This window comes from Cyprinodon variegatus, unplaced genomic scaffold (assembly GCF_000732505.1).
Source record: "Cyprinodon variegatus isolate N-32 unplaced genomic scaffold, C_variegatus-1.0 Scaffold313, whole genome shotgun sequence".
NCBI classification, from domain to species: Eukaryota; Metazoa; Chordata; class Actinopteri; order Cyprinodontiformes; family Cyprinodontidae; genus Cyprinodon; species Cyprinodon variegatus.
In genome coordinates this window covers 303851-315815 of record NW_015150766.1, presented here as the reverse complement: position 1 = coordinate 315815, position 11965 = coordinate 303851, and the positions used below count along the sequence as shown (strand labels likewise).

The 11965-nt window shown below is 38.5% G+C and overlaps 1 protein-coding gene across 1 annotated transcript; it reads left to right on the top strand.

Moving 5' to 3' along the window:
• The first annotated feature begins 282 nt into the window (after positions 1 to 282).
• Positions 283 to 11260, top strand: LOC107090855 (E3 ubiquitin-protein ligase pellino homolog 2-like). Its single transcript, XM_015384458.1, has 7 exons — positions 283 to 650; positions 6942 to 7071; positions 7363 to 7464; positions 7897 to 8094; positions 8174 to 8359; positions 8434 to 8639; positions 9874 to 11260. Exons 1-7 carry the CDS (start codon positions 571 to 573, stop codon positions 10256 to 10258), a joined length of 1287 nt encoding a protein of 428 aa, XP_015239944.1. The 5' UTR covers positions 283 to 570; the 3' UTR covers positions 10259 to 11260.
• The last annotated feature ends 705 nt before the right edge of the window (positions 11261 to 11965 follow it).

Here is an 11965-nt window from a genome sequence, read left to right as displayed (position 1 = left end):
AACCCTCATTTTATTCCATCAGTGTGAGCCAGCTCCTCTTGATGGAAGAACTCATTTTGACAAGAGAAGGGGAAGTTCGCTCTTTAGCTCTCTTACTTTTCAAAACACAGTCGCTTACTTATTAGATTAATTTAAGAAAATATGATTTAAGTGGGATTTAAAAAAAGATTAAAAGTGCACGTAATAAACAGAACGATGTTTAATGAAATATTTAATACAAATTGTGAATCACACCCCTCCTATAAAAGTTGGTACGTCTTACACCCTGCCGTTAGCCGTTGTTGTACCCTATGCTACTGAACAGATTTACCGCGATACAAACTAGCTTCACACTGGCCTTAACCGCATGAAAAGATGCTTCTTCGCGAGATTAAAACGATAAAACAAACACCAGGACGCCTGGGAAAACTTTGCCCAACTATACCCAAACTTTGATGAAGACCACAAGCCAAATATAGTTTTAGAGTGTGTTAGCATTGTTATATTATCTTCCCATTATATATATATTTTCCCCCGGTCGAGGTTCTTTCTTTTTTGTATTTATCTTTTTTATTGGAGAAGCCCACTCTGATGAATTCACCGAAAGAAGACGGAGAAGATGATGTGCCCGTTAAAGACCCGGTGAAATACGGAGAGCTGGTCATTTTAGGGTAAGTCTAAATGTAACGGTCGGTTAAAAAAAAGAAAAATTACATTAAACGCGTGGGAGTCCCCGTAACACGCCAAATTTAAGGTTAAATCCGGTTTTCCGCTCAATGTTTCGCTTTTAAATTTCAAATAATTTATAGTAACATACTATTACGCTCATTATTACACATGTCCGTCGGTTCTACTAACAGTCCGAAAAGCATAGTAGGAGTGATAGAAAGTAGGGTTAGCGAATAAATCAAACAACATTCATTTATGATAGCTCAGCACTTTTAAAAAAATGGATTTGAGTTGAAATGATGCCGAAAATGCTGCTTCTGGACTACATTTGAAGCCTACTACGGATGTAGGCGCTTATTCATCAATGGTTGTAGTGGGGGTGAGCAGGCTGAAAATCCCTATGATGTCATCCACTGCTGGATGCTAAAAAGTAGGTCTGAGCAGCAATATCTGGTATATTTAGACATAATGCTTATATTGGGGTAGTTTTTTAAAATGTATTTATTTGAAATTGGTCATCAAGGATTCATAAAACAGGTCAGTGTGATTCATGCCACGGTTGAAGGCGGAGGAGGAAGAGGAGGCGGAGAAAAGCCCCTTTACATCACACATGCATGCAGTGGGCAGGATGTGCTGATGACACCCAACAGCTTCCACAGCAGCTCTGCAGGGGACACTAACACGCACACACAGCTGCACCTTTACACAAACCTTAGTTTCACAATGCAGAGCTTCTTGGGTCTGCCAAAGAGAACTGACCTCATGGCCTGCCCCTTCCTTCTCTTTGGATGAGCAAAAAGAGAGGTGTCTGTGGTTCTGAATAAGCATCAGAATACCGATTAGTTGCCTGTCCTCTTGCTATCTGTCTGCTTGAACAAAGCTCTCCTTTACACCCTAAGATCAATAACAAGGGGATGCCTATTTCAGTTCCTGTGTGGTTATCTGTACCCCACTGGAGAGACAAGTCAGGCTTTGGCTTATGGATACTAATTTCTAGTGTTCTTTAAGGTCTGACCTGCCGATTAATTTTTGCTTTTTTGTCAAGGAGTATCAACTAAAAGTAACTAACTATGCTCCCTTTTTTTTGGTCTATATGTAAAACCAAATAAAAGTGCATTAAAGTGCTTTTAAGTGTTTTTTTCAAGGATGTAGTGATCCACCTTTTTTTTCTTACTTTTGATCGGAATCTTTAATTTGAATATCTGCCCATCCAGATACTTTTCAGATACCAGAGCAGTATTAGTTTTAAAGTTCTCATCATTGCTGTTGATTTTCTCTCTACAAGCAAGTATGATATGTATGAATGTAAACATCCCGAAAGGCAACTTGTGATCAGTATAAGGTCAGAAAAGGAGTTCATATAAACAGTATATCAGATTAACAGGACAAATCCCATCTTGAAAACAAGTTTCCAACTGATTTATCAAATCAGTGGTGGATGCTCATAATGGAATAAACGCTTCTGCTGTTCAAGAGATTTTTTAACCTAACATGTAGTATTTAAATAGACAGAACACATCTGCCCCTTTGGATTGGGCCCATTTTCACCTATACCTGAGCCACACTTTTCTTTTAAACTAGCACCAATACCAATAATAATATTGGATGGGTGCAACTCAGGTGTCTTTATATACCAAAAAAAAATAAGTTTGTGGATTTGATTTGTTTGTTTTTCTCTTTCAATTTTCCAATTCTTATCTGTAAGATATGTTTTAAACTATGGTTGGGGTTTCCATTATATTACCAAATGATAGAATTTAGGTTGTGTTAGATATGTAGCTTTAGGGTGGGTAGATTTATCCATATCTTAAATTAGTCAAGTTTTCTGTTTGGGTGCTTTCCTCGGGCTCCCATAGCCCAGAGCGACATTCGTTTGTCACTTTTTGTTCTTAGACGTGCACATAACTGATAAACTAGCTGATTATGTTATACAGCTTGCCCCCAAAATTTAAAATATATGTAGTTTATATTTTCATTGTTTATTGTGAAACTGGATTATTTTACAGGCATGTTTAAAGCTTAGAAGATTCTATTTTTCTGACATCATATCAACTGACCTATCTAATGTTTATACTGGAACAAGTGATTTGGTAACATTTTGGGCTAAAATATGTATAATAAAATCTATATTTTGTTTCAATGTAAGAGGGTTTACCTTTTTGTAATTCCTGCATATTCTTATGAATTGTTTTGCTTTCAGTATTTTCCAGATTTGGAAAAGTGCAGAAGTAATAAAACTAGTATTCTCATTTTTTCCTTCCTTCGTTTGTATGCATAAACATAATATACATTAAATATTACATTTCCTAAGAAAAGCAGTGGACTTTAACAATGGTTTACATTGACATAAATTGCTTCATTTTCCATTTTTTTATTTGGTAGTTTAGTTTGCAACTTACTGACTAATTGCACACTAAAATAATCTGTAGCTGAAATTGATCTTTAGTTCTTATTATTAAACACATCCCTTAAATAATTAGAACTGATTGAAATATACTCCAGTCTGTTTTCTCTTACTTTGATGGACACAGAATAAAAGACTAAGGCATCTCCAGCACCTCTAGGTGTCCACTGCTAGTCAGCTGTCTCCTCTACAAAAGATGATTTAAACTTTTGGAGATATTTCTATTCGCACAAATACACCATAGGACTTTATAAGCACACTCTGTTCCCAAACATACTGCAGGCTTCCTTTAGAAATCTGATTAAATGTGTTTAAACAGGCTGTTCTTTCTTCTGCTTCCTGGCTGATATCATTATTGCCAGGCCTGTTTTCTACATGTGGGGTTTATCTTGGATAGGTCAGGCTGATGATCACATGCCCTGGTCGGCTGATGTCTTCCTTACTGTAGGCCAATGTGCTCTGTTCAGCTGCAGTCTGCCAAACCCCTTTTCTTTGTTAGTCTGCATACGATGGATGCACCATGTCCAGGGAAACTCAACTCGCCCACAAGCAGCACTCGTCAGCATAAAAAACATCAACCTCCATACTGTATGTGTCCTCATCTATAACCTGTGGTGCATTTCTCTGTCTCCCACCCAGTCCCCATCGCCCCCAGCCCTCCAGTGTTCTGCTGTGTATCAGCTTTGACGGAGAAAGGCCTACAGTCTGTAGTGACTTGTCCTCAGCAAAAATAAAGCCCATGTTGAGGGGCAGAAGTAGTGAATATTTCATATGATGTTTCACCATGTGAGCACATGCATCTTACAGGCCACCACTGTCCACAGATGTACCCTAAGGAGCTCGATCTTCATTCAGCACTCGTTTTGACCCTGATAGGTGATGTTTTTTAGCTTTGAGCATTAAGCTTTATGTTTTTACTATGCTTATTTTGCTTTCTGCTTTATTATCATGCCATCTCCATATTTGCTTCATAACTCTTTTCCTTTAAGATACATTTTCCATTGTAATGTTTTATATTCTACCTTGTATCATGGTTTTGGTTGGCTAATCAAACATCTTAGAACTTAATACTTGCAGGTCCTGTTTTATCCTGACTAGGGTTGAAACAATTAATCGGATTAGTCGTGATTAACTTATTACTGAAATAATTGTCATCTCATTTAGTAATCGATTAATCGTTAACTGGAGTACAGTATAAAGATTTGAAAACATTGCTTTAGCTGACAGAGCTATCCACCTTAAGCAGAAACTATACCAACATTGGAAAAAATATATAAATATTGTGCCTTTAAGTTTAAAAACACTTTTTATTCTGTCAGTGTTCTCTATCCAGGAAAAGTTTTAGTTTAACTTGCTTTAATCTGTAAAAAAGAAGATATTTAAGATACCTTTGACTATCCGATTATTAATTGATTTATCTAAAAATATTGGACAGATTAGCAAAATAATCATTAGTTGTAGCCCTAATCCTGACCCAGGTTAGATCTGACCGGCCTGGTCACCGAAACCTCTATTAGCTTTCAGTCTTTGTTTAAACAGTGCTACACTACTGGTGGCTTCTCCTAAACATTGTCTTGATAAGGTAACTTAAATTTGCAGTGGTTCATCTGGTTAAAATAATTTCAATAATAATAATTAAAAAAGATAAATTCTTTAAGAAATCTTTGAATGTAGTATTTGGCACTGATTTTCAGACATATGTTTGTCCTTAGGCAGGGTTATTTTCAGCTTCTTGCCATAAGATAAAGTCATGCCCACACCAGCTCTGAAAAATTAAGGAGCAATAAGTTAGATATTTGCTGTAAAATGAATCAAAATCATTCTTATTTTTCGCCTGGGATGAAAGTAGCATCCCCTATAAATAATCAGCCCTTTCCATCAACAACACAGCCAAGTGACAGTCCTTTCAAACATAGCAGTACAGTGCAGCACTACTTTGGTGTAGTCTGCATCCCGTGTTTACTTCCTGATTCTGAGACAATCAGATGACAGTTCCCAGGGGTTTTAAAACAGAGCGCAACATTTGGTGTTTTATGTTGGCGAAAAAGAGCAGCAGCCTGCAAACATGGAAGGTAGCAAAATAAGTATCCAGAAATAATCTTGACAATACCCTACAAGCCCTGGCATCCTTAAAGTATTTACACAACTTAAGGAAGCTGAAAGGTCTTCACTCGTCGTCTTGAGTTTAGCTGCACTACATCCTTGTCTCTCCTGACTTAGATCCATGCTGAATCACACAAAAGAAAAACACAAGACATTTTGCGATAATTAGATTTCAGCTGCTTAATTTAATATTAAATTTCCTTTTGCTTGCCTTTAAGCTTCAAGCTGCTATCTTTGGCCCTCATGCACCAACTGACTCAATACTTTTCCTATTGTTCCTTGCAAAAGAGCACAAGATCATTCAGGGTAAAGAAAGATCATTGGTAAAGAGCAATATCAGTCTTATTAGATTTTGGTTTGTGCTGTCACTAGACCCTTTTTAACAAATTATGATCCCACTGGAACTCTGGGTTTATGTTTATTCTCCTGATGGACAGTGAACTTTCTCCCAAGTTCTTTGCAGCCTCTAGAAAGTTTTCTTTTAGGTGTGTCCTCACAGAAAACTTGCTAGAGCAAAGTTTATAGCTTCTTGCCTTTTCCCATCTGTTTTAAACAGCACCTCTGTCTCTGTTTGTACAAAACAGTGTCGCTACAGTATGACCAATTATGTTTTTGTTTAGTTTTTTTGTGAAAAAGGTTTTCACAAAAAAAAACTTAGATTTTAACATGTTTAAAAATGACTTTTGTTTAGTCTTATCTTTGAGAGAAACACCCTGTCAGGAGCTCCATCTTTGATTTTTTTTTGGCTCAGCAATTAACTTCTCTCCTCCCTTCCAGGCTGCTTCTCAGGTTTATCATTTAAGTTGGACAATTATTCATGAAGCTGTCCCTTAGTCTTCATTATGTTATTTGTTCACCAAGGTTCTTTAATGGATATCTCAGGTCCTCAAGATGCAGCTGGATTAACATCCGGATTAAATGGTTTATATGGTCATTTGGTGAGTTCTGAAGATGACTATATTTGGGGGTCTGCGAGTAGATTGGGCTAAATACAAATGCACAGCATATTTGTTTTAATGTTTGTTTTTAAGAAAATTGTTTTTCTTTTCTTTCAGCTCCATCGCTGCACTTTTCTTTGTCCTGGTTTATCACATCAAATCCCAGTAAAATACTGAATACTTTAGTTGATAAAGGATGAAAAAGTGCAAGGAGCATGAATACTTATGTGCTTGTTTATCAAGAGCCCCTATGGACAGTTGTTTTCTATTTCTAGTCTTCTGGTCTGCAGGGTTTCCTCCAAGTGGTTTCCACAACAACCACATTCTGCTGATTAGGGAGAGTAGCATACTGCCTTCTGGTTGAACCCAAACCGTGAAAATTATGTTTTACACAGCTTAAAAAACTGAAGGAACCACTTCAGAGAAGTCCATGGCAACAATCAAAATGGTTGATATATAAAGAAGATTCATTTACTTAAAAAAAAAGTGCTTTTATTTATTTTTTTATTTGTCCTCAGACTGTTTAGGGGGGGTGATTTACTGTATCATCTCAATGACTTGTTGCAAGTGTTATTAGCTTTTCGACTTGTTTCTTTAATTTCAAGAAAATAAAAGATATACCTCCAAAGATATGCATTACTGCTCAAAGTCTGGGGGATCACATAAAATAGAGGCAGTAATGCTGCTTTTATAAGTGAAACATTGTTATCATTGAATAGTGGAGCTCAGCGATCTGGTCCGGCTGTTTGCTCACAATCTCATGTATCTGACTTAGATTGCTAAAAAGTTGGTGATTTGTCTCCAGAGTCTGATTTCCTTCTGTTATCTGTTTCTTTTTGCCTGTTCAGGCACAATGGCTCTCTGCCAAGTGGAGACCGTGGGCGCAGAAAGAGCCGCTTTGCTCTTTACCGAAGGGCCAAGGCCAACGGTGTGAAACCCAGTGCTGTGCACATCCTCAACACACCACAGGACAGCAAGGTATGCATGCTTGCACACTAAAACAGCTTGTAAGTTTCCTGCCCTTGATCGTCTGTTGATCTTCGGTCGTCTGTCAGAGGAAGGATGTGTGCTCAGGAGGAAGGGAGTTTGTGCTTCGTCCCATATGTCTTCCTGCATTCGTTTTTCTGATTTCTTTATGGACACAGATAATTAAATGTTTGAAATTAAATGGGCAAAGATTATTTGTTTTTTTTTTCCACATACTTACTTTTTCTGTTTAAATAAAAATTCTACATAAATGACTGTATTTATGCTGCTTTGATGTTGCAGGTGGTTCACAGCAGGGGGCAGCATAGCATTTCTTTCACACTGTCTCGCAACCAGACTGTGGTGGTGGAGTACTGCCATGACAGCAGTACAGACATGTTCCAGGTAAAACACACAAAAGGAAATCTATAAGCCAGAGTCACAGTTTCTGAAACATCCTCCTCCTGATGCCTGTTTGATCATCTCTTCTAATACACTGATGTTTAATGTCATCAAAGTAATATGAGTGCAATTCAGTGATAAAAATAGCAGCTGCTTTTCAAAGGAATTCTATTTTAGGTATGTTTATTTTATAGGATGTGGACTTTTCCTCTCATTTTTTGTAAATGCTTAACTGCATTGTTATTTTCTTTCTAGAATAATAAAACAAATAATTATGTTTAATATTTTATCTGAACTTCAGAGAACCAAGCAAGAATATATTAGTTGTTGACCAACTGTGAGGGATATTAGTTGTATTGGTGTGTAGGTCTGGATTGTATGGATGTTCTTTGTTTGTTTCTCATGTGAATGGTGTCTCTGTACTGGCTGCTGCAGATCGGACGGTCCACAGAGAGTCCCATCGACTTTGTGGTGACTGACACCTCTGGAGGGGGAAAGGAAGGAGAAGACCCCTCCATCGCTCCCAGCACCATCTCCCGTTTTGCTTGCAGAGTGGTGTGCGAGCGTAACCCACCCTACACTGCCCGCATTTACGCTGCAGGCTTTGACTCCTCAAAAAATATCTTTCTAGGGGTGAGTGTAACGATGATGCACAGAAAACCTTTCCTTCAGGACATGCTAAAGGAAGACTTTGGTCCCCGACCTGTTTTAGGAGAAAGCAACCAAATGGAAAAATCCTGATGGCCACATGGATGGTCTCACCACCAACGGGGTGTTGGTGATGCACCCAGAGGGTTTCCCAGAGGACCCCAAGCAGGGTCTTTGGAGGGAGATATCAGTGTGTGGAGATGTTTATGCACTGAGAGAAACACGCTCTGGGCCCAGTCGGGGAAAACTGGTGAGTCTATTTAAACAGCGCTCTGACACCTCAGCCATGTTAGGATTGAACTTATCTCTCTGTTTCACCTGTAGGCAGAGGGAGAGAGCAGCGCACTGCGTGATGGCTCTCTGGTGGATCTCTGTGGTGCCACTCTGCTGTGGCGCACAGGTGAAGGCCTCATGCGCGCCCCCACTCTGCGTCACCTGGAGGCCCTTCGTCAGGAGCTGAATGCTTCCCGTCCTCAGTGTCCTGTAGGCCTCAGCACGTTGGCCTTCCCAAGTCTGCCACGCAGCCACAGGTGAGGGGGGATTCACTTCATTTAATGCCACACACACCTCTGACAGTGAAATATGAGCAGTCAAATTTTATACTAAAAAAAATCCAAACTAATATTTGACTAGACTGAAAAACAGACCCATGCTAAGAAAACATATTTTTCAAAAAGGTGTCCTACAACAGAATTATTGTTTCTCCAACCACCCCTTCAGGATACATACGGGTACATCTAAAAAAAAAACCCCAGAACATCTTGAAAGTGAAATGCATAAAGCTTAAGATCAATAAAAAAATATATCATTATAATTTTTAAACTCCTTGACAGTCATTAACACCCTGCACAGCAAGGGTAAACTGTCGTTTAACTGAGTGCTGTATTCAAGCATGTCAATAAAATGTTAAGTGGAATTTAAAATTGCGCTAACAAAAAGTGTATAAACACAATCTTTGGTTTTGAGAGTAAAATGGAGAGGCAGAGAATCCACATTACTTAAAGTCTAGTGCCACATTTCAACAGTGAAATGTCATCTACCGATGTTGGTCCACTGGGTCTTCTTGTCTACAGTCAATGCATCCAGTTTCCAGGAACTTTAGAGCAGGTTTCTTTAATTCCAGTTCCTCACCTTTTGATGTACTGCATTGTTTCAATGTGTCTCTGCTTCGATACATTAAAGAAAACAACCACAGCAGGATTATAAAAAATAATTGCCATAGCTGGATAATTGAAAAAATTGTCAGTTATTTAGCTGAATATTACAATAATTATTGATTGCAGCCCTAAAGGAAAGTTAGTAAGCTGAATGTGACAGAATATCAATAAAAAGTGGTAGTTTGGTCTTACAAATTCCCAATTGTTTCAAGTAAGCAGTGAATAACAACTGGCTGCAACAATACCCCAGCTGACTTTGCTTTAATTGAAGGATTAATGGATGGGAAACATCTAATTTCTGTAAATATTAGAAGATATTTCTCCCTTCAGGGCTCCCATAGACTGCATGAAGCTTGTTGGAGTTCAAAGAGCTCTTTGAAATGCCAATAGATTTTTTAAAAAATATGACTGAAATTGCAGTGTTTAAGTGTGATAATAACGCTAAAAATGGACAGATCAACACAGAAATGTTTAATGTGAGGTTTTGCTTCTATAACCAATAATAGATTTATTTAGTCTCCATAAATGAGCTCAGACCTTTAGAATTAGTAACTCTGCAACTGTTAGAAACAAGGACTTTCTCAAAGAGTTGTATGTGTTACTGCAGCCTTGAAGAGCGTCAGCCCTGGGTCTACCTCACCTGCGGCCATGTTCACGGACGCCACGACTGGGGCCAGAGGTCTGAAAGACAGGAGGAGCCAGTAGAAGGTGAGGGCTCCACGGTGCGTAGGGAATGTCCCCTCTGCAGAAGCGTGGGTCCCTATGTCCCCCTGTGGCTGGGCTCCGAGCCTGCGGTGTATGTTGACGCCGGAGCTCCCACTCATGCTTTTGTACCATGCGGCCACGTCTGCTCAGAGAGGACAGCCAAATACTGGGCCGAGACCCCTCTGCCCCACGGGACACATGCATTCAGGCCAATCTGCCCCTTCTGCTCTGCTGCTCTCAGTACCCCCGGCTGGATACGCCTCATCTTCCAGGGTCCCATCGACTAGCCGCTCATTCATTACTCTGTAAACAAGAAGCAGGAAGCTACTAGGGCTTCATTCAAGTGTTAAACATTGATAAATAACAACGAATAGTTCAATTTTGAGCTTAATGGTTTCAAAGCATATGTGTTCTGAGTATTCTACTACACTCCAACATTGTGTCAGAGAATGTAGCTCAGAGCTGAAGAATCAGTCTCCTCGTTTATCCTTCAGAGCTTCAGGATCAAGAGGACATGACAGACTAATCAGTGCTAAAAAAGCTAGGAATCCGTCTAAACTATCAAAGACAGTGTTATATTAAATACAACAGAGCTTTAGGTGATGCTGCTTGACCTTCAAAAATTCATTTTCTTAATATCATAGAGTAACTCATCCCCATTCTACTATTACTCCACACTTGATCAGGTTCAAACCTCCTTTTAACCCTCCTCAGATGACAGAGTGTGACATCACACTGAGCTTTTTTGCACATAAAAATGAATGGCCTTGACTGTCACTTTGCCAGAGTTAACTTTAGATATTATAAAAGTTGCCACATTCAAAACTTTATTCTGTCAAATGCTTTCTTTTGAACTGAAATGGTCTCAGCTTCACCTTGTTTCTAACTCAACTGCCTCCAAATTACATTTAGCATCTTCATCAGTTTTTCACTGATCCAACACTGATCTTAGTGCCATGCTTTAGCCTGAAGCAAGAATATCAATATACATTTCAAAGCAACATTCATCCTCACAGATCCTTTTAGTGTTCAATCTATGCATAGAGGCTCCTGTAAATGAAACCACTTGGTGACCTCTGAAGCACCAGAGTGAGCGTCACTTACAGCGTCTTTCAAAGGTATTCACACGCCCTGAACTTTGTCACATTTAGTCAGTTTACAAAGTGAGATTTTTTTGTGAAAGATCAACACAAATTAATGCAAAATTGGGGTGTGAATGCTATATATATATATATATATTACTGGATTTTTAACAAATTAAAATCTGAAAGGTGTGGTGTGCATTTGTATTCCCTTTTTTTCCAGTGCAGCCAAGTGCCTACAGAAGTAATCTAACTGATAAATACAGTTAAGATAAGAGAATCTGCCACTAATCTGGCCTTTATAAAAGAATGTCAAAAATAAAAGTTTTGTTTTGAAGATGTTTTTCTTTTTTTTTTACATTAGTGGCCTTAACTGCCTATGATTACATAGAGAGAATAAAGAGCGAAACACACACTAAAGGTCTAAAGGCTGGGAATTAAACCCTAGACTGCTGGGTCATAGACTGTAAATGATAATAGACTCTGTAGACTGATGATTACTGTAAGGCTGCATTAGGGAGGTAGAGCACATGTTGCATGTAATATATTTCCTCTTGTCTGTGAAAACCATTATTAAAATAGAGCAGTTTATTAAGAATAAAGAAGATGCTCTGGTTAAACACAACAATTTCCCCCACAATATGTTGGTTTTACATCATGTCATAAATATGAATGCATGCCACACTTTATAATGTCATTTTTAAAGATGTTCGACAACCACCCATGCTTTAATCTTCCACTTATAAATCATGCACCATTTAGTGCTGATCTATCACATTAAATCCCAATAACCTACAATGAAGCTTCTTGTTTAAACCTGCCAAGTTGTGGGAAAGTTTAATGGTTCTAAGTACTTTTGCAAGTAACTGTAAAATTATTTTAATTATGGAACAAAGTGAGGATAAACAAAGG